General features: G+C 39.8%; 1 protein-coding gene across 1 annotated transcript in view; it reads right to left on the bottom strand.

Moving 5' to 3' along the window:
* The window catches only part of FRMD7 (FERM domain containing 7), a 54,118-nt gene that overhangs the window by 16,558 nt on the left and 16,091 nt on the right, over positions 1-21,469 (bottom strand). Inside the window, exons 4-7 of the mRNA XM_029607935.1 lie at positions 15,740-15,782; positions 10,129-10,162; positions 8,218-8,315; positions 413-527 (exon numbers count right to left, since the gene is read on the bottom strand). Of these exons, the coding sequence (XP_029463795.1) occupies positions 413-527; positions 8,218-8,315; positions 10,129-10,162; positions 15,740-15,782 (290 nt within the window). The remainder of the gene's footprint in view (positions 1-412; positions 528-8,217; positions 8,316-10,128; positions 10,163-15,739; positions 15,783-21,469) is intronic.

Raw genomic sequence — 21,469 nt, 5'->3', positions numbered from 1 at the left:
TTGGGCATTGGCCTAATCCCTAGGCAAAGGAGCAGGCCTAGGTTCAGAGGAGATTCTTTTTAACCAAATGCAATGAATAGAATTTGTTTAATTCAGGGGCTTCCTCAATTTATTTCAGGGCCCCCTGAAAGAAATTAATTGGCCCTTATTTGTTGCATTTTTCAAATTCAGTTAAAATGAATGCACATCCCTAAAAGCTATGGCTGGCTTGCTGCCCTCCTTCCTAATCATTTTCTCTATCTTCTTAATTTTGTCACTCTTTGATGTTGTGAATATCTTTGATAAGAAATAATTGCTCCATGCCCTCACACAGTTATTGTCTAGTGGTTTTTAGGGTGTTAAAGACTCTACTCAAGCAAAAGATTGGGTGGTTGGGTGGCTTAGGGAGAGGAGCTTTTCTCTTTTTGCTTACACATGTTTCTGGTGATACGCCATGATCTTGTTGTCCAGATACTCCTGGTTTGGTAAATACTGATTATTTTCTAAGTGCTTTCTATCTACTTCTTCATGAAAATCCCCCAACTCTGCTGCATAGAAACAGAGAGAAAATGACATTTAGGTTAAAGAGATGGCAGTCGACAAGATGGAAGTTCTCCTTCTCTAGGCCAGAGCCTCCCAAACCTGTCTGGTGGCTCCACAGTAGTTGAATTTTCAGGATATTCACACTGAATATGTACAAGGTAAATTTGCATATCACGGAGAGTCGGTATATGCAAATTTATCTTATGCATATTCATTGTGTATATCCTGAGAACTAATTGGCTGTGGAGCCATCAAGACAGATGGCTTATAATTAAAATTGCAGAAGTACTTATTTTTTTTATTTCTCCTCCAGTGAATTTAAAACGTATTAAAGAAGTATCAGATTGTCACGAACATTACAACAGTCCTCCATTTAGCCACAAAAGAGAGACAGCACTGGGCAGAGTCAGTGCAAGGTTTTTCTCACTTACCAGCCAGTAGGGACCCACTCAGAGAGTTGTCTATATCCATTCATTCGATGAATGACAATTTGTGCCAAATATGATGCGAGAGGCTGAACAAAGACAATCAACCCATTTCACAAAATCCTATCCATCTGAACTAGATTTGAATTAGGGAGCTAGAAAAACAAATATTCTTTATCCCTGTGCCATCTCGCAGAGTCATTCATTGCTCCTATTCTGTGCTTTAAAAAGCTGAGGTAGATGTCTAAGTATTGTCCCAGTGCTACAAAAGGGGGAAAACCCTGGTCATATATTTTCTAATATTTTTCTGAACAGCACACTTTTGATGAATAAATAAAAATGTCAATGCTATACGGGGATGGCAATCTTTAGTGACCATCAGCAGCTTGCAGGCCGTCAGGTTCCTTTTCCTCACCAACTTGCAAGTCAGTTTTCAAAGGGAAATGCCTTTTGGAGTTTGCCTTTAAAAAATCCAGCAGTGGGCATTTGCTAACAGGTACAAAGTTGGGGATGGGTTAAATCTGAAAATGAACTATCCGCACTGGCTTTTCTGGCCTGCCCCTTCCCCTCCTCCCCAGGGAAAAGTGTGCATATATTTCTATTCATATAATAAGATATATTATTTTAATAAAATAAGATATTCATTTTAATAGAATAAGATATTCATATAATAAGATATTTTATTTTAGTTCTTTGTAATTGTTTCACATTTGAAGCTCTGTCAATGTTCAATGTAATTGCTTTCATTTACTGAAGCACTGTTTCTGTTCAATGTAAACCGAACTGATTTGTAAACCCTTACAAGAATTTCGGTATATAAAACTGTTAAATAAATAAATAAATAAATTCACTGAGAGAGCCTAAGCAATTTTTAAAAGCTTTTTTTCATGGGTAAGCATGCAATCAGTAAAAAAAAACCCAAACAAACCACTTGTTATTTTTTATCTGATCAACAAACCCCCCCCCCCCCCCGACTGTTTGTAATTACAGAGTCATGGCTCACTGAATCTGGCAATGTGACAATAAATCTCTGTCCAAACGATTATACCGCCTTCTCTGAACCTAGAACGAATCATAGAGGCAGCAGCCTCCTAGTGATTGAAAAATCTTCACTTTCCCCAATAAAGAAAGAACTGCCATCTACCTATCCCTATGAAATCCTACTCATCACGACCTCTGCTTTAAATATAGGCATCATATACTGTCCCCCTGGTCTTTTACACTCCGATTCATCTGGTCTGTTTGAATTAATCTCCACATTACCATTAAATCTATCACAAACAATTTTAGTTGGTGATTTCAATTTACATGTCAATCTATCCCCACCACCACCGGCCGCAGTCTTTTTTACATGCCACGGTCGGTTTAGGGTTGGCGCATGATTAAAGATCCTACACATATTCAGGGCCATTCTTTAGACCTTGTTTTTTAACAACCTTCTCTTTGCCTCAATATTTTCTGATATCGTGGTCTGATCATTATCTCATCTCTTTCACTCTGAATTTAGTTAAGCACACTGCCTCCTCAAACCACCATTCTCAAGTGAAAAAAAGAAAACATGTTTCAGCTGAAGTTTTTACAGAAGCTTTAATTTCCAATATGCCACTATCTCCATCTAAATGCATCAACAACTCAGTTCTGGCCTGGAACTCTGCTATTATAAAAACTCTAGATCTGTGGCTCTGATAAAAAAAAAAATTCAGTGAAATCCAAACCAAGTGCCCCCTGGTATTCTAATTCGCTCTGCTCACTAAAGACCTTGTTATGACAAAAAAAAGTGTCTATGGCGTAAAACTAGATCTTCTGACTCAAGGAACAAATTCTATTGTACTCTCCGTCTATATAAAAAAGAAATCACCATTGCTAAAAAATCGTTTTATGCAAACAAAATTTCAACTGCTAACAGAAACCCTGCCATACTTTTCAATATTGCCAAATCCTTGATGACCCCTTGTCAAAACCTTGACAAATCTAGCGACCAATTGTTTGCAATAAAATTGCCGATCATTTAAAAAATAAAATTGATATATCCAGGGACTTCTCTCATCTTCCCTTCCCAAAACCTTCAAACCCCCCGCCTGATCACAACTGGTCCACTTTTTTTCCAGTCTCATCGATTATACTGCAATCATTTTAAAAAAGCAGAAAATCTCTAATTCCCCATTAAATCCATGTTCTGGGCTCTTTTTTAAATCTATTGGAGAAATTGCCAGTGATTCTCTCTGTAAACTGGTTAATTTATCCCTAGAATCTGGATTCTTTCCTGAAACCTTAAAACAGACTTCAATTCTTCCAATATTGAAGAACAAATCCCAAAACTTCGTGGATCTCAATAATTTAAGACCAATCGCCTCTCTCACTCCTCTCGCCAAACTCATAGAATCCATCGTACTGCATCAGCTGACAGATTTCCTTTTGAGCATGATATCCATCCCAATCAACATGGCTTTTGCCATGTCACTCTACTGAAACACTACTGCTATCTTCCTTCGATTTATTTCTATGTGGTTTTGACTCAAATATAGATTTCATCTGTATTTCCGCTGCCTTCAATACTTTGGATCACCGAATTATTTTATCAAGTTTACAATCCATAGGAATTAATGTGACTGTTCTTGACTGGTTCCAATCTTACCTATCCAATCATACACAAAAAATTAACATTGGCATGCATTCTTCCAAACAATATACAGTTTCTTCTGGCGTTCCTCAAGGTTCCTCTTTATCCCCCATTCTCTTTAACATTTACTTACTCCCCCTTTGTCATCTACTCTCTGTGCTCGATATCCAATTCAAAATATATGCTGATGATATACAGTTTTTTTGTTCCATGCAAATCCTTCTGGTCTGATACACTCTCTGCCATTGCTCTATACATTAATACAATCAACACCTGGTTATCACATAACCACCTTAAGCTGAATCCTAACAAAACAGAAATTATTCACCTATCATCAATCTCTAACCCCTCCACTAGACCCCCAAACCATATGCTGCTGAACGGTACTTCCATTCCCATCTTAAGTCAAGCCCGTAGTTTACGAGTTTTATTAAACTCAGACCTTTCACTATCACAACATATCTCTGCAACAGTTAAGAATTCTTTCTTTAAACTGCAAATGCTTAAATGTTTACATCCCCTTCTATTCTTCCATGACTTTCGTACAGTACTACAATCCCTAATTTTTTCTAGTATTGACTACTGTAGCACCTTAAGAACATAAGAACATAAGAAAATGCCATACTGGGTCAGACCAAGGGTCCATCAAGCCCAGCATCCTGTTTCCAACAGTGGCCAATCCAGGCCATAAGAACCTGGCAAGTACCCAAAAACTAAGTCTATTCCATGTAACCATTGCTAATGGCAGTGGCTATTCTCTAAGTGAACCTAATAGCAGGTAATGGACTTCTCCTCCAAGAACTTATCCAATCCTTTTTTAAACACAGCTATACTACCTGCACGAACCACATTCTCTGGCAACAAATTCCAGAGTTTAATTGTGCACCTTATACCTTATACCTTATACCTTAGTCTCCCGGATATTGCTATTCGACCACTACAATTAATACAAAATTCAGCCACTCGTATCTTATCAGGTTCACCTTTAAAAAACCACATCATACCAATCTTGTTCTCTCTTCACTGGCTCCCAATTAAATTTAGAATTCAATACAAAATAAATACATTCCATTATTCACTCATTTTTACACAATCCTTCATCGCTCTGGCTATGCTCCATTCTCCGAATTTATAAACCCACCAGGCACTTGAGATCTCTAAACAAAAATTTCCTTGACATACCTTTGGTTCGGTTGGCTAGATTTGATATGATTAGAAAAAGAGCCTTTTCCGTTGCCAGTCCCTTATTATGGAACACCTTAACAGACTCATTTCGTCAAATTTCCAATCCAAAAATATTTTTAAAAATCTCTAAACACGTATCTCTTTTCAAAAGCTTTCAACATACTTAATACAGAACATATTTAATCGTACACCAATTACTCCCGCACAGATACTCCATGTTTTTCTTCTCCCCCCTCTTTTGTTCTATTTTATTTTAATCCAATTTTAATTTAATTTAATCGACTGAGCTGTTTTATGTTTCGATTTATTTAACTTTGCTATTTTTGTATGTACTATTTCTTTTATTTAAGTTTGTATTGTCATTTTATTGTAAACTGTTTTGATCAATTTTTTATTGAAAAAGAAGTATATAAATTAATTTTAAATAAATGTATTCATTTGAAAAAATGCTTTTGAAAATCACACCCTATGTTTGTAAAAATATAGATTCTATGCGATTTATTAGGATAATTTAGTAAAACTGGATTAGTAAAAATAAATAAAAGGCCAAAATTTGTGTTTGGTAAGACTGAGTAACATGGGAAAGATGTCAGGGCACCAAACAGAGAAAAAAAATAGCTGATGCAGTAAAGGGATGAGACATTTCTCTTAGATAGGTTAGGGGTAGATTTTCAGAGGGGTATGCACGTAAGATATGCATGTACCCCCCTAAAACCTACCACAAACCCTTCCTGCGCGTGCCGAGCCTATTTTGTATAGGCTCGGCGGCGTGCGCAAGCCCCGGGACACGCCTAAGTCCCGGGGCTTGGCAAAGGGGGCGTGTCGGGGGCATGTCGGGTGGGCGGCACTAATTTCGGGGCGGGGCAGGAGGCAGGGCAGGAGGCATGTCGGGGGCGTGACACCGGCCTGGGGGCGTGGTTGAGGCCTCCGGACCAGCCCCTGTGTCGGGTGATGGCGCGCCAGCAGCCTGCTGGCGCGCGCAGATTTACGCCTGCTTTTAGCAGGCGTAAATCTGCCAACAAAGGTAGGGGGGGTTTAGATAGGGCCGGGGGGTTTAGATAGGGCCGGGGGGGTGGGTTAGGTAGGAGAAGGGAGAGGAAGGTGGGGGAGGGCGAAGGAAAGTTCCCTCCGAGGCGCTCCATTTTCGGAGCGGCCTCGGAGGGAACGGAGGCAGGCTGCGTGGCTCGGCACGCACAGGCTGCCGATTTTTGGCAGCCTTGCGCACGCCGACCCCGGATTTTAATGGATACGTGTGGCTACATGCGTATCTATTGAAATCCCGCGTACTCTTGTTCGCACCTGGTGCCCGAACAAAAGTACGCGCGCACGCTCTTTTTTAAAATGTACCTCTTAGTGAAAGGAGATGGGGGCAGGGTGACCCGGAAAAGGCAGAAATGCTAAACCAATACTTGTGTTGTGTTCCGTGAAAGAGGAGATGGAGAAGGGCCATAGATTAGTGTCAGTACAAGCAGACTAGAAGGGAAAGTTTTCACAGAATTAGCAAAACTGAATGTGGCCAAGGCATGGGAATCAGACAAGATACAACACAAGATATTAAGGAAGGTAAGAGAGATTTTGACAGCGCCACTGACGGTTCAGTTATTCTTTGGAGACAGCTGTGGTTCCAGAGAACAAAACTGGCAGATCTCATCCCTCCTCATAAAGCTGGAAGTAGGAAGAGGCAGAGGACTATAGGCAAGTTAGTCCGACTTCAGTGGTAGGTAAAATATTGGAATAACTATTTAAGGGAAAGGATGGTGGATTATGTTGAATCTAGCAGATGGCGGGATCAGAAGTAGCAGAGGTGATGTCAAACAAATCTGTTAAGATTTTTTTTTTTTTACTGGCTAAGGAATTATATTGGAGGCAGCAATGGATGGTGTGAACATAGATTTCAGTAAGGCCTTTGTAATTATCCTTAAAAGGAGCTCGTATACTGTGTATGTAGGCTGTTGTGGGTCCTAAGGTGATAAACTGAGCTCTTAGCTTGTTGAGTTATAGGCAGTAGAGGTCAGTAATAAACTGAGTTCACTCCAAGGAAAGGGGGATTATGAATGGAGAGCCTGAAAGGTCAGTTCTTGGTCCAGTCCTTTTTATATTTTCATAAGTGATATTGCAGAGGCGCTTTTAAGGAACATGATAACAAGATATGCAACAGGCATGGCTGGATTTCCCATTAAGCAACTAGGCATATGCCTGTGACAGATGGTGGACTGTGAATAACTTTGGGGGGGGGTGTCTCTGCTCTTTCACATCACATCGAACAATTCTCCTGTCCTTCCCCTGTCCCCCTCCCCCAGCCGTGATCTTCTCCCCCTTTCCAATCACTGGTGGGAAAGAAGATGATGAAGGTCTTGTTCCTTGGGCACATGAGATGTAAATGCATGTGCCCCACTCCAGCAATAGGGTGGATATGCCAGACACGGTGGAAAAATGAAGCAATGATCAAAGGTAGCTTAAGAAGTTGTCAAGTGTTTGCAACTAAGATGCAATGTAAAGACGCGTAGAATCATGCAACTGGTGCACAGAAAGCATATGATGTGGGGCAAGGTTATGCACCAATTGAAGAGCAACCTCGGGGTGCTCATATCTAATGTGACAAGCTAGTGGTAAGAGCCAAAGGCAATGCTCGGTGAGACCTCATCTGGAGTACTGTATCCAAGTCTGAATGCCATAGCCCCAAAAGGATATCGACAAAACAGTAATCCACTTTGAAGTGCCAAAAGGCGGAATATAAATCAAAGAAAATAAAACAGTAGCAGTGGAGAGGATGGTTACAAAAATGGTACTATATCTGCATGACAAGTCTTATGAGGTAAGATTTAGAGAGTTAAATATGTTTATGCTAGAAGAGAAGAGGGGAATATGGTAGAGATACTTAGGAATGATCAAAGGTCTAAATAATATACAGGAGTCAGTAAAATTTCAGTGGAACAGGAGTTCTGGAATAAAAGATTGTGATATGCTAATGATGGAGGGAAGGGAGGGAACATGGCATGCACTCAGGAGAAACAGCAAAATATCTCTTCACAGAAATGGAGGTAGACGGAACAGCCTCTGAATGGAGACAAAAATGGATTTGGAATTCAAGAAAGCCTGGAATAAACACAGAGGATCTTTAGCTGCAGGGAGACAAAAGTAAAGCTGGAAATCTGCAGGATCTACAGTATTGCATTAGGAAGGGAAAAGAGGCGGACAAATTGATCTTGCAGCCTTTATCTGCGAGAATGCTCTACGCTCCTGCGTAGCAAATTCCCAGTTGCTATAAACATTACTGCATGACCAATACTTTTCAGTAAACTGTTTGGCTTGGCAGTAGTGAATCACATTGTAACTCCACCTCTAGTATCCAAGGTCGCATTAGAACCTTTTCTGTTCAACCCAAAGCCAGAACTGGAATTTGCCCCTCTGCTGTGCATATACAGTGGATGTTACAATACTAAGAGTTGTTAAGATTTTACTTACATTGTAAAATGTGAGATACAAGTAAAGCTGCACTGTTGTCACTGCAAGAAAGTCTTCCTAATGCCAAATCCTTTTTCATTTGGAGGCTAAACAGATACCTAGAAAGTATTTAAAATATAAGTTCCCCAAAAGATTACATATGGGTCTTCAACATTTCTTATTTGAACTATATTCAGATTTGATAAATATACTTATAAAATATAAACATATTAGAGCATCACCACCATCTATAGTAATTGTAGATCTATATCAAATAAAGTCTTGGAAAGAAAGAAAGTAGAATCACACACAGTAAATGGAAAGTAACTTGACAGTATGCGTGCACTCGCTGGGCAGAATATTCTGCAGCATTAGCTGATCCCCAGTCTGCATTTTATACTAGGCCCTGGTGAATGATTCTTATGCACTGGAATTTGTTCAGAAAGAATGAACAAGGAAATATAAATATAGCACTTCAAAGGAGGAAAAATGATATGGAAACAGATTATCAGGAAAATGTGATAAAGCATCATACAATGTGGATAAGATAACTCACAGTTGTTTGTGGCTGTACAATCTTGGGCAAAAAAATAATACTGCACTAGGATTAGGCTTATTTGACATATATCTGTCTTATATTGGTAGCAATAATAGGCAAATGATTGCTATATTTTTAATATTCATTATCATAACATAACTTTTGACAAGCTGAATTCAGTTAATAATTGTCCCAGGAGGATTAGGGTACTGTGCCTGGGATGGTTAAAGCACTGGAGACCATGGTTTAATTTGTTGAGCAATTTAGAGGAAATCACACACAGGTCAATATTCAGACATAGCCGGCTAAATATGTTAGTCGGAGAAGACGGGGTATATGGCTATGCTGCTGAATATCCCTCTAGTCACTGCTGCTTAGCCAGATAAGGCTTATCCAGGTACAGGTCTAACTTATCCGGATAAATATCGCTGGCCAGTTACACCCACTGACTATCGGGCTAACTATTTAGCTGGCTAAGGCCTGGATTTTCTAAGGTCACAGACCTTAGAGAATCCGGCAGTAACGGGGGGGGGGGGGTGTGTGAAGCAGGGGGCGGGCCTGCAAAAGACGGCAGCGATCGCACCTCCGCGGGGCGATCACTGCCGACTTTCGCACCCAATTGCGCCACCGTGAAAGGTGTTGCTATTGGGCGTGATACTGGCGGTGATAAGGAGTCTTACCTTTCACTGTCAGCGAAGTCATCGCGGAGTCCGCCCCAAGGCCACCCCAACTCCTCCCCTTCCAGTGCGGACTCCGCCCTGATTTAGATATCGCACGCGAAAAGTCCCTTTTCGCGTGCGATACCTTTGGAAAATGACCCCTAATTGACTTATCTAGTTAAGTGGTGACCGTTGTAGCCAGATATTCAGCGGCTGCCACTTAGCCGGATAAGACCTACTTATCCAGCTAAGTAGTGTTTGAATATCAACCTCACAATGTTCCCAAGCTCGGCGCTTGAGCCTAGATTATAAATCCATCAAGACGGCCACCATACCCAAATGGACTATTTTATATAAGCTTATATACATTGTTGAAACTGTACAAGTATTAATATAATTAACTAACTCACTTTAGTCCTTCTTCATTTGTATTCACATGAATGGCTGGAAACTGATGTGCAATGGAATGAAATGAGTGAGTGCTCCCTATGCCTTTACCAGCAATAAAAATGCCATCCCGGGATGTAGTTTTTAAAGCAGTGAACTCAACAGGGGATGTAAGAGAATATGTAATACATTATAGAAGGGTGGGCATGACCAGGATGAAGTCTTTGTTTCTGGAATAAAGATGTTGACTAGAGTATGATGCAATTGAAGGTAACTAGTTTAGGAAGAGGAAGGTAACATTAGGTAAACAGAACACAGGATACAGGCTAAGCATGAAACTGAACATACCTGGTCAGCTCATCACGCAGATGTGCAGGCTCCACTGGGAACAATTTCACCATAAATTTGAAATGGACGTCCTTAGGGTCTTAAAACACAATATCCTCATAAGTCTTTTATCAATGTCTGCAAAGAACATTCACAATTTTCTACACCTTTATGCATAAGGCTTCTTACAACAGCTCCCACTTTCCTGAAGCAAAGTTTTCAAGATTCTGCGGCAAAAATTAGCAAATTCTGTGACAGATTTTTCAAAATGTTGTGGCACATTTGCAGCAGATTTGCATAATTTTGCATAAAGTTTCACAACTCTCACTTTGCAAAAAAGTCAAATTTTTATTGAAAATTTCACATTTTTTAAACAGTTAAACTATATACAAATGCAAAATTTACCATGTACAAAAATCAATGATGTATTAAGTAATTACAAATGTTTAATTGTTAAATGTCATGTATGGTTTAGATTCAAATAAACAATCCTTTTTATATTTTCTTGAGAAAGACCTCGTCGTTTTCCTTCGTATACGAGTTTATGTATAGTGAAGCTGTGCTCAGAATCAGCAGAGTTTGTAGTAAATGCTGTTCTTGCCAGCTGTGGGACAGGAGCAGCTGCAGACTTCCAAAACACATTCAGATGTTTGTTAACTAGTGTAAGGTTAATCACATAGGGGCCGATGTAATAAGCAGTGCCAAGCTTACTGGGGGGGTTTTATTCGTGTTTTAGCATGGGTTTTTCGGCACTAAGGTTGCCCTGGTATGTAAAAAGGACTTTAGTGCCAAAAAAACCTGCCCTAAAAAACCAGTGGCAAGCTTAGGATGGGTGCATGCAAATTTCAGGGTAACAGCCTAATTAGTTATTACCCTGCAATGCAAGGAGGCACACTAGCAGGGAAGCTGCCTAACGCATCTCCTACCACCATCAAGAAATTTAGCCCCTGTTCAAAGGCAGGGATTAAACTTCCAGTGGCTTGCCTGACCAATCCTTCCTCCCTCCCCAGATTGCCGAACCCCCTCCCCAAGGTCTGGCACACACATTATAAAATAGCCTGACTGTTTGCATATGTGTGCACAATTTTAAGTGGATGCATGCCTGTGTGCACAAATGCCGCTTCTACCATATAAGAGGGGAATTTTATAAGCCACGCGTGCCGATGCCATTGGCCATTTTCCCAGTTCGCCCAGTTAAGGGACAGGACTTCCAAAGCCCCCTAGTTTAATAGCGCCTCCTTTTCCCCTCTTAGCCCCAACCTTAAAAACCCTGCTGATCTGCCTAGATTTTTTTTTTTTTAATCACTTACATAGCAGAAGCAAAGTTATGCGTCAGGGGACCCTGGTGCAAATTTCATGGTTAAATCCTGGAATGTCCATACCCTGACCCTTTTGGAAACCTTTTGTTTGTGCGTGCAGCGGCATGTGCACACATATCCTGACAGCTTTTTAAATCCACTTGGCGTGCACTGGCCTGACATATTGACTCATCCCAGTGCACATCGGGCTTTTAAAATTCACCTTTTTGAGAACAGCAGACCTCACTGAGCATTTTCAAGTTTATTTTGAAAATGCTTGGCTAATTGGCTGAGTGTATGTATGCTTGAGAACAATTACACCGCTTTTTTGGAAAGTGTAAATTATATGTGGACACTTGCATGCATTTCTTTTTAAAATAAAAAGAAATGCACATAAGTGCTGACTCCACTCCCCCGGATTCTCTCCTCAATATGTGTACATGTTCACATGAAAACAAGCTCCGTGTGTCTTTTTCCATGCACTGAGCCCAAATTAATTTTAGCACAGTCCTTTTTGTGCAAAAAACGAGTTTTAAGCAGGTAAATAGCTTAGAAGATGACCTCCTTCATATCTATGGTAACAATCCTTGTGCCTCAATTCTGTGAAATTCTAAGGTACTTAACAAAAATCACAAGCAGGTCGGCTCAAAGCTGACCTGAAGATTTTTTTGGGAAAATGCTAGATTCCAATTAGCTCATTGCATATTTTAGCAATTCAAGTGATTTAGGAAATTTGCATAACCAAGGCCTTGGTGACCCATATCTTTATGAATCCTGTAGGCTGCAAAATGCTAGCATAAGAAATATTTAAGCCATTCATCTTACAGTTCTAATAATTGCATAATATTAGCACAGAATACATATGCCATGAATTGTGCATCTGAATGCTAGTGGCAGCAAATCAATAGAAAACACATCACATGTTAAATATACTTAAAAGGCAATACAACAAAAACTCTCTCAGCTGAAACTAACACTAAACACGAAAAAAACGAAAATTGTGTGGTTAAGGAGAAACTCCTCTGTAGTCAAACCGCCAACCCTAGACCTGGGTAATTTTAAGATTACACCATCAGACCAAGTACGGGACCTAGGAATACAGATCAATGAGAACCTTACAATGAAAAAGCACATAAGCAAATTAATTAAAACAGGATACTCCAAATTAAGAATTCTACTTCGGCTGAAACCTTTACTAACATTACAGGACTTCCGCACTGTTTTACAAACACTAATATTCTCAAATATAGATTACTGCAACTCCCTACTACTAGGCCTACCTTCAGGACTTCTAAAACCACTACAATTACTACAAAACACATCAGCTACACTCTTACTAGGGACAAGGAAATTTGACATCACCCCTTTGCTGATAGCACTGCACTGACTTCCTGTTCAATCCAGAATTCATTATAAAATAACACCACTAAATTTTATCATCAACAACATTAATCCCTGCTTAATAGGAGTGACATTCTAACCATACACTCCGCAGCGAGCCCTAAGATCGCAAAACAAAGGACATCTAAATGTACCTACAACACAGAGTATACATCTAACACAAATAAGAGACCGAATGTTTTCCATAGCGGGCCCCAAGCTGTGGAACTCTCTTCCAGAGACATCACATACAATAACAGAAACAAAGTTTCAAATGTGAACTGAAAACATAGATCTTCAGAAATGCATATGATTTAACTTAAAATATCAATATGCCGACATTTTCACCATCAAAAATCATAGATAACGTTAGTAGAATGAGCAATAAGTAATGAAAAGATATAAAGTGCAACATGACAACTCACTGATAAATACGAGAAGGACAAGAAATAGAAATTATGGATTACAAACCACTATCCTAGCCCCCTGGTTAACACGTACTTGATGTTAATGTATTGACCTAAAATATGTATTTGTTGCTGCGGTAACCTAGAATATGAATGTTGACCAAGCATATGAACGATGACTCAGAATATGAATGCTGACTTTGTAAACCGTTGTGATCTTCTTTTGGAACGGTGGTATATAAAACACCTAAATAAATAAAGTTCAGAATCATTAATACTTCTGTGTTTCACAGTACCTTTTAAAGGACTAAAATTTGTGATAAGAATACATAGGGCTTTATTTAAAAAGGACTCTCTTCTCTTCTACCCTGTGCATATGGAAAAAAATCTTTATTGAACAAGGCCCATAGTGTGCCCAGATTATTTATTTATTTGTTTGTTTGTTTGTTTATTTATTTATTTATTTAAGGCTTTTCTTTACCGACGTTCGTCAGGGACATCATGCTGGTTTACATCAAAACAAGGGAGAGGCTGAGAGGTGAAAAGCAGTTACATTAAAACAGAGAGCATAAACTGGGACTTGCGGATGTAATATACGTAAAGGCAAAGCAATTAGGCATGAGTAAGAGGATATCAGATTAAACAGATTACATAACATGAATTAGTATCAGGGAACTATTTACAAATAATGCAACATTGTCTTACAAGGCGACGATCTGTGGTATTTGGGTGAGAGAGAAGGGAGCATGATAGTTTTGTGGAACTTAGCTGGAGTAGTGGGGAAGGTCGAGGGGGAAGTGATGCGTGGGAAGGGATATGGCAGATTAAGGGTATGCTTCCTTGAATAGCCATGTTTTGAGGTTTTTTTTTTAAATTTCTGTGCACATTGCTCAAGTCTGAGTTCGGGTGGCATGGAGTTCCAGGCGTGAGGACCCGCGAAGGATATGCCACGGTTTTTGGTGGAGAGGAGGTACAGATGTGGAGGGTGCCTTTGTATGATGACCTGGTGGGTCTATTAGATGTGTGGAAGTGTATGCGGTCTTTCATCCAGGGCAGGTTCTGGTTGTGAAGTGTTTTATGTATGATGGTGAGTGCTTTGAAAGTTATACGGTGGTGGATGGGGAGCCAATGTAGTTCTTTGAGAAAGGGTGTGATGTGGTCGAATTTGTGTGAGTTGGTAAGTATCCTGGCTGTTGCATTTTGAAGAAGTTGCAGGGGTTTAATGGAGGCTTTGGGTAGACCAAGTAGGAGTGAGTTACAATAGTCTATTTTGGAAAAAATAGTAGCTTGCAGTACTGTCCGGAAGTCACTAAGGTGGAGTAGAGGTCTGAGCTTTTTTAATGTGTTGAGTTTGAAGTAACAATCTTTCATTGTTGAGCCGATGAATTTTGAGAGGTTGAGTCGATTATCGATTATGACACCTAGGTCTCGTGCATGCTGTGAGAAGAAGTAATTTGGGGGGGGGGGGTTTACTGATGTTGTGGTGAGTTGGTGAGATTATGAGGAGTTTGGTTTTGGAGGAGTTGAGGGCTAGGTTAAGGCTGGTGAGGAGGTTGTTTATTGATGCAAATGCATTTTCCCATCTTTTAAGTGCGGAGGCTAGAGAGTCTGTGATGGGGATGAGTATCTATGCGTCATCTGCATAGAGATAGTGGGGGAGGTCTAGGTTGGAGAGGAGTTGGCATAGGGGAAGAAGGTATATATTGAAGAGGGTCGAGGAAAGGGAGGATCCTTGGGGTACGCCTCTGTGGAGGTGGATGGGTTTAGATTCGTGGTCATCAATTTTCACTTTGTAGAGCCTGTTGGTGAGGTATGACTTGAACCAAAGGAGGGGGGTGTCAGAGATATCAATTTCCTGGAATTAGGAGTATGCTGTGGTTTACCGTATCAAAAGCTGCAGAGATGTCTAGTAGAGCCAGTAAGTATGAGTGACCTTTGTCGAAGCCTTTCAGAATTGTGTCAGTGAGGGAGAATAGGAGGTATTGTAGAGTTTACGGAAACCAAATTGAGAAGGGAAGAGGATGTTATCTGTCTCAAGGTGAACGGAGAGCTGAGAGTTTACTACTTTTTCAAGCACTTTGGATAAGAGTGGGAGGTTGGAGATGGGTCGGAAATTGGTGAGGTCATTGGGGTCGAGGTTAGGCTTCTTGAGGAGAGGTTTGACAGTGGCTTGCTTAAGGGAGTCAGGTATAATTCCTGAGGACAGAGAGGAGTTTATGATGTTAGCAAAAGGTTTTGCTATGGCTCTGGGGATAGATAGTAGCGCTTTGGTAGGTATGGTGTCAGAGTGGTGTTGGGCTGGTTTTATTTTTTTGAGTGTTTCAATTTCAATCTCTTATCAGGTTTCCAAATCTGCCCAATCCTGCAGTTACTAATAGCATTTTGAATATATTCTGAATATTTGATTTAAAAAAATGAATATAAAGTATTTCTTTAAAATTGTCTTTAGAAGTCTTTAGATGCCATATGAATTCTGGGTATATTGCAGTGTTTCGTATTATATAACTATTTGGAAATGTTATGTTTTAATATAGTTTTGATACTTACTTTTAACTTGTTTTGTTATGGGTTTTAGAAGTCCCAACCAAACCTGCAATAATATTAATAAAGATAACACTTTAAAACATCAGTACTGAAGTAAAAGCATTATATAAAAAAAATCTTCATCATAAAATAACACACAGGTCGGTCTCCCACTGATAATGAAAAGACTGGTCGGGCTCAAGTGAGCAAACTTACAGCTGCTTAAGCTAAATTGCTCCATTTAATTGGTCTCCTTATTCTTGCTTAAGTGCCCAGATAATTTGTGCTACATAGGGCACAAAGGAAATAGGGTCAAATTAATACTGCTTCCTAATCACACAGTAATACAGTGAGGGCAATTTTCAAAGCTGTTGGACCTGTCTGACAATTGAGCCCCCTCAGAGTCTCTAATGGTATGCGCAGTCTTCCAGAGCCCCATCAAAAATAGGCCTGGACAATAGCACAAGCACTTGGAATTTTGAAAAATATGCACACAGTCTGGAGTAAAGTTCAGATTCAAAGTTCTGGGGTGCGGTCAGTAAGAGAGCTGCTCCATGCTAGTGCATGAGGTCAATTTTGTGCAAAAGGAGAGGCAAAGAGTTTCCCTAAGCTCTTTCTGGTGTGACAGTGCAACAGATAAGATTGCGGAAATTGAGCTCCTTTTTCAGAACCCCTTCTGTTGATTTTGAGGGTAATTTTCAGTCCTCCTGCAAGCTCATTTTCAAAGGAAAACTGCAGAACTTATTTTTGAAAATCTGATAGCAACGTTTTAGAAATTAACCCCTCAGGTTAAAAAGGTTCAGATATCCATCTTCAGTTGCCTCTTTATTAACTAGCCCTGTAAATCTGTGATTCACTCCACTAAGTTGTTACATAACGTGCAACCAAACGGCATTCAGTTGTTTTTCCCAGTCATTAATTCAATCACTAACACTTTAAAACACCTACAGATTTATCTTGCTGCCATTGACAAATGGCTGTTCCACAACCGCCTTACCCTTAACATTTCAAAAACCGAAATAATCTACCTGACCCAGAGATCTCTTACTGAAGAATTACCTAAATTCATTTTTGGTAATCATACAATTTCAATCTCCTCATATGTACGCAATCTAGGTGTCCTATTAGATACCAACTTTAACATGAAAATGCACATTTGAACTTTGTTAAAAATAGTTACTACAAGCTACGCATGTTACGCAGACAAAACCCATCCTCGAAATTTCAGACTTCAGAACAGTGTTACAACAGTTGCTTTTTTCTGGTATTCATTATTGCAACTCCTTAATGTTGGGCATGCCTGACTCCTCAATAATAGGCTATTTTTAAAATGCGCGTGCATGCGCCCATAGACACATGTATCGGTGCGCAAGCAGAGATAGGCTGCAATTTTAAATCATGTGTGCACTTGCACGCATATGTTCTAAAATACACCTCCCATGCATAAGTATGCACTAATCTTAAGAGATTGCTCAAAAAAACATACTTCTTCACATATCTTTCCTAGGTGTTTGCTGGCTTTTAAGAACATGCCATACTGGGTTAGACTAGGGGTCCATCAAGCCCAGCATCCTGTTTCCAACAGTGGCCAAAACCATCTTTTGGCAAGAACCCAAACACTAAGAAGACCCCATGCTACTGATAAGTCTGATACTATATCCAGCATAGCTCTCTGCTTCAACGGCAGGGGAGGAAGACCGGTACTTCACTTTCAATGCATATCCAGCATTGCTCTCTGCTTCAACGGCAGGGGAGGAAGACCGATACTTCACGCATATACAGCATAGCTCTCTGATTCAACGGCAGGGGGAATGAAGGAAAGTGGATCTATATACAGAGAACAACCAACAAGGACTGAATTACATAGTCTGGGTAAACAAATAAGCATGGGTGTAGCTTGCTTATTGCGGTGGTTACTACCCCTAACTAATTAAGCTAGATATTTCACTTGGATGCAGTTCCAATACTGCTCTCTACATTAATGGTGTGGGTGGAAGGGAAATAGAACCAAAAGGTTACTAAGAGCCAAGAGAAACAGATAAGTATGAGAAAAATAAAAGTGTGAAGCTTGCTGGGCAGACTGGATGGGCCGTTTGGTCTTCTTCTGCCATCATTTCTGTTTCTATGATGCCAGTAATAGCAGAGGCTATTCCATAAGTTATCTTGATTAATAGCAGTTAATGGGCTTCTCCTCCAAGAACTTATCCAAACCTTTTTTAAACCCAGCTACACTAACTGCACTACCCAGATCCTCTAGCAACAAATTCCAGAGCTTAATTGTGCATTGAGTGAAAAAGAATTTTCTCTGATTAGCAAGTAGCACATTTAAAACTAACTTCATGTCCTTCTATTATCTGAAAGTGTAAATAACAGATTCACATCTACCTGTTCTAGACCTCTCATATCCCTCCTAAGCCGTCTCTTCTCCAAGCTGTACAGCCCTAATCTCTTCAGCCTTTCCTCATAGGGGAGCTGTCCCATCCCCTTTATCATTCTGATTGCCCTTCTCTGTACCTTCTCCAGTGCAACTATATATTTTTTGAGATGCGGTGACAGAACTGTTCACAGTACTCAAGGTGTGGTCTCACCATGGAGCGATACAGCGGCATTTTCCGTTTTATTCACCATTCCCGTCCTAATAATTCCTAACGTTCTGTTTGCTTTTTTGACTGCCGCAGCACACTGAGCCGACGATCTCAATGTTATCCACTGTGATGCCTAGATCTTTTTCCTGGGAGGTAACTACTAATATGCAGCACTTTGCACTTGTCCACATTAAATTTCATCTGCCATTTGGATGCCCAATCTTCATCTTGCAAGGTCTTCCTGCAATTTATCACAATCTGCTTGTGATTTAACTACTCTGAACAATTTTGTTATCTGCAAATTTGATTACCTCACTCGTCGTATTCCTTTCCAGATCATTTATAAATATATTGAAAAGCACCAGTCCAAGTACAGATCCCTGAGGCACTCCATTGTTTGTTTACCCTTTTTCACTGAGAAAATTGACCATTTAATCCTATTCTCTGTTTCCTGTCTTTTAACCAGTTTGTATTCCACAAAAGGAGATCGCTTCCTATCCCATGACTTTTTAGTTTTCTTAGAAGCCTCTCATGAGGGACTTTGTCAAATGCCTTCTGAAAATCCAAATACACTACATCTACTGTTTCACCTTTATCCACAAGTTTATTAATCCCTTCAAAAAAATGAAGCAGATTTATGAGGCAAGACTTCCCTTGGGTAAATCCATGTTGACTGTGTTCCATTAAATCAGGTCTTTCAATATATTCTGTGATTTTGATCTTTTGAATAGTTCCCACTATTTTTCCTGGCACTGAAGTCAGACTCACTGGTCTATAGTTTCCCGGATCGTCCCTGGAGCCCTTTTTAAATATTGGGGTTACATTGGCCACCCTCCAGTCTTCAGGTACAATGGATGATTTTAATGATAAGTTACAAATTTTAACTAATAGATCAGAAATTTAATTTTTTAGTTCCTTCACAACCCTGGAATGCATACCATCCAGTCCAGGTAATTTGCTACTCTTTAGTTTGTCATTCTGGCCTACTACATCTTCCAGGTTCATAGTGATTTGGTTCAGTTCATCTAACCTATCACCCTTGAAAACCATCTCCAGAACTGATATCTCCCCAACATCTTCATTAGTAAACACAGAAGCAATTCATTTCGTTTTTCTGCAATGGCCTTATCTTTCCTAAGAGCCCCTTTAACCCCTTGGTCATCTATCAGTCCAAATGACTCCCTCACAAGTTTCTTGCTTCAAATATATTTTTTAAAGTTTTTATTATGAGTTTTTGCCTCTATGGCCAATTTCATTTCAAATTCTCTCTTCACCTGTTTTATCAATATTTTACACTTAACTTGACAATGCTTATGCTTTTTCCTGTTTTCTTAAATGGATCCTTCATCCAGTTTTTCAAGGATTTATTTTGGCTAAAATAGCCTCTTTCACCTCACCTTTTAACCATGCCGGTAATCGTTTTGCCTTCCTTCCACCTTTCTTAATCTGTGAAATACATCTGGACTGCACATCTAAGATTGCATTTTTTAAAAATGTCCATGCCTGTTGAACACCTTTAACTTTTGCAGCTGCATCTTTCAGTTTTTTTCTAACTATTTTCCTCATTTTATCAAAGTTTCCCTTTTGAAAATTTAGTGTTAGAGCTGTAGAGTTACTTATTGTCCCCCTTCCAGTTATTAGTTCAAATTTAATCAAGTCATGATCACTATTGCCAAGTGGCCCCACTACCGTTACCTCTCTCACCAAATTCTGCATTCCACTAAGAATTAAATCTAAAATAGCTCCCTCTCTCATTGCTTTCTGAACCAATTGCTCCATGAAGCAGTTGTTTATTCCTCCAGGAACTTTGTCTCTAGCATGTCCTTATTACTGCACTGCCAAATTGGTTAGTTTCCCTGATTTCTCTTAGCATTTTATCATCTGTCTGACCATTTTGTCCAGAAGGACGGTAGTGTACTCCTATCACTATACTCTTACCCAACACACATGGGATTTCTACCCATATAGAATCTACTGAACATTTAGTCTCTTGTATGATCTTTATCCTGTTAGACTCTATACCCTCCTGGATATAAAGTGCCACACCCCCACCAAGTTGATCCTCCCTATCATTGCGATATAATTTTTACCCTGATATAGCACTGTCCCATTGGTTATCCTCCTTCCACCAGGTCTCTGTGATGCCAATTATGTCAATCTCATCATTCACTACTATACTCTCTTCCATCTTATTTCTTAGACTTCTGGCATTGGCATACAAACATTTGAAAGTGTGTTGTTTGTATTAATAGCCTGCTTTTCAGTTGATAGGGATAATTTGGAAATCATTAGCTTCGGTGATTTTTTACATATAGGCACATGGACTAAGTTTGCTTTTATAGGCACCTCTTTGTTGGAACGCCCTAACTCTCATTTCATTAGTATCCCTCAAGGATACATTCTTCCGAACCATGCACTGCTGATTAACGGTCGGCTTTCCCCTTGTTCTAGTTTAAAAGCTGCTCTATCTCCTTTTTAAAAGTTAGTGCCAGCAGCCTGGTTACGCACATATGAAGGCAGATTTCAAAATATGCTCAAGTGAGGGACAACCCAGTTTTTCCAATGAGTTGTCCAGTTTGCCCAGTTAATATCGAGGTCTTCAAGACCCCTCTTGTTCTTCATCCTGCACGTGCCCTGCAGTTGACCCAGACCCCTCACCCTGTCCTATAAGCCCTAAAACACGAGATCTATAGACTTGCTCCTCATCTGGAGCAGCAGTAAAGTTATGCAGATGATAAGCCGCTGTGTACTATGGTCTCTGGTTTTAAAATATGGAGTTAAGACGTGTAACTGTTGGCCCCGCCCCAGACGTCCATGCTCTGCCCATGTCCCACCCCTTTCCCACCATCTTATTTTTGTCACACGCATGGGTATATACGCGTTTATTTTGCGTTTTGTTTTTTTTTAATCAGCGTTGCTCACATGTGGCCCACATATTTATTTATTTATTTATTTATTTATTTAACGTCTCTTCTATACCGATAGCCGTTCACACATCGTATCGGTTTACATCAAACAAAAACTTTGGGCAGGGCCCTTACAAGTAACAGTTGAAAATAAATAGTTAAAGACACAGTAACTAAAATAGGCGTATTATATACATTTACATTAACAGTAACTATTGTTAAGACTGGAGAGCAGCAACAATTGAGAAAATATAACTAAATAG

The sequence above is a fragment of the Rhinatrema bivittatum genome, chromosome 6 (genome assembly GCF_901001135.1).
Source record: "Rhinatrema bivittatum chromosome 6, aRhiBiv1.1, whole genome shotgun sequence".
Lineage (NCBI taxonomy): Eukaryota > Metazoa > Chordata > Amphibia > Gymnophiona > Rhinatrematidae > Rhinatrema > Rhinatrema bivittatum.
Note: the sequence above shows the minus strand (reverse complement) of the source record. Positions and strands in the feature narration are given on the sequence as shown.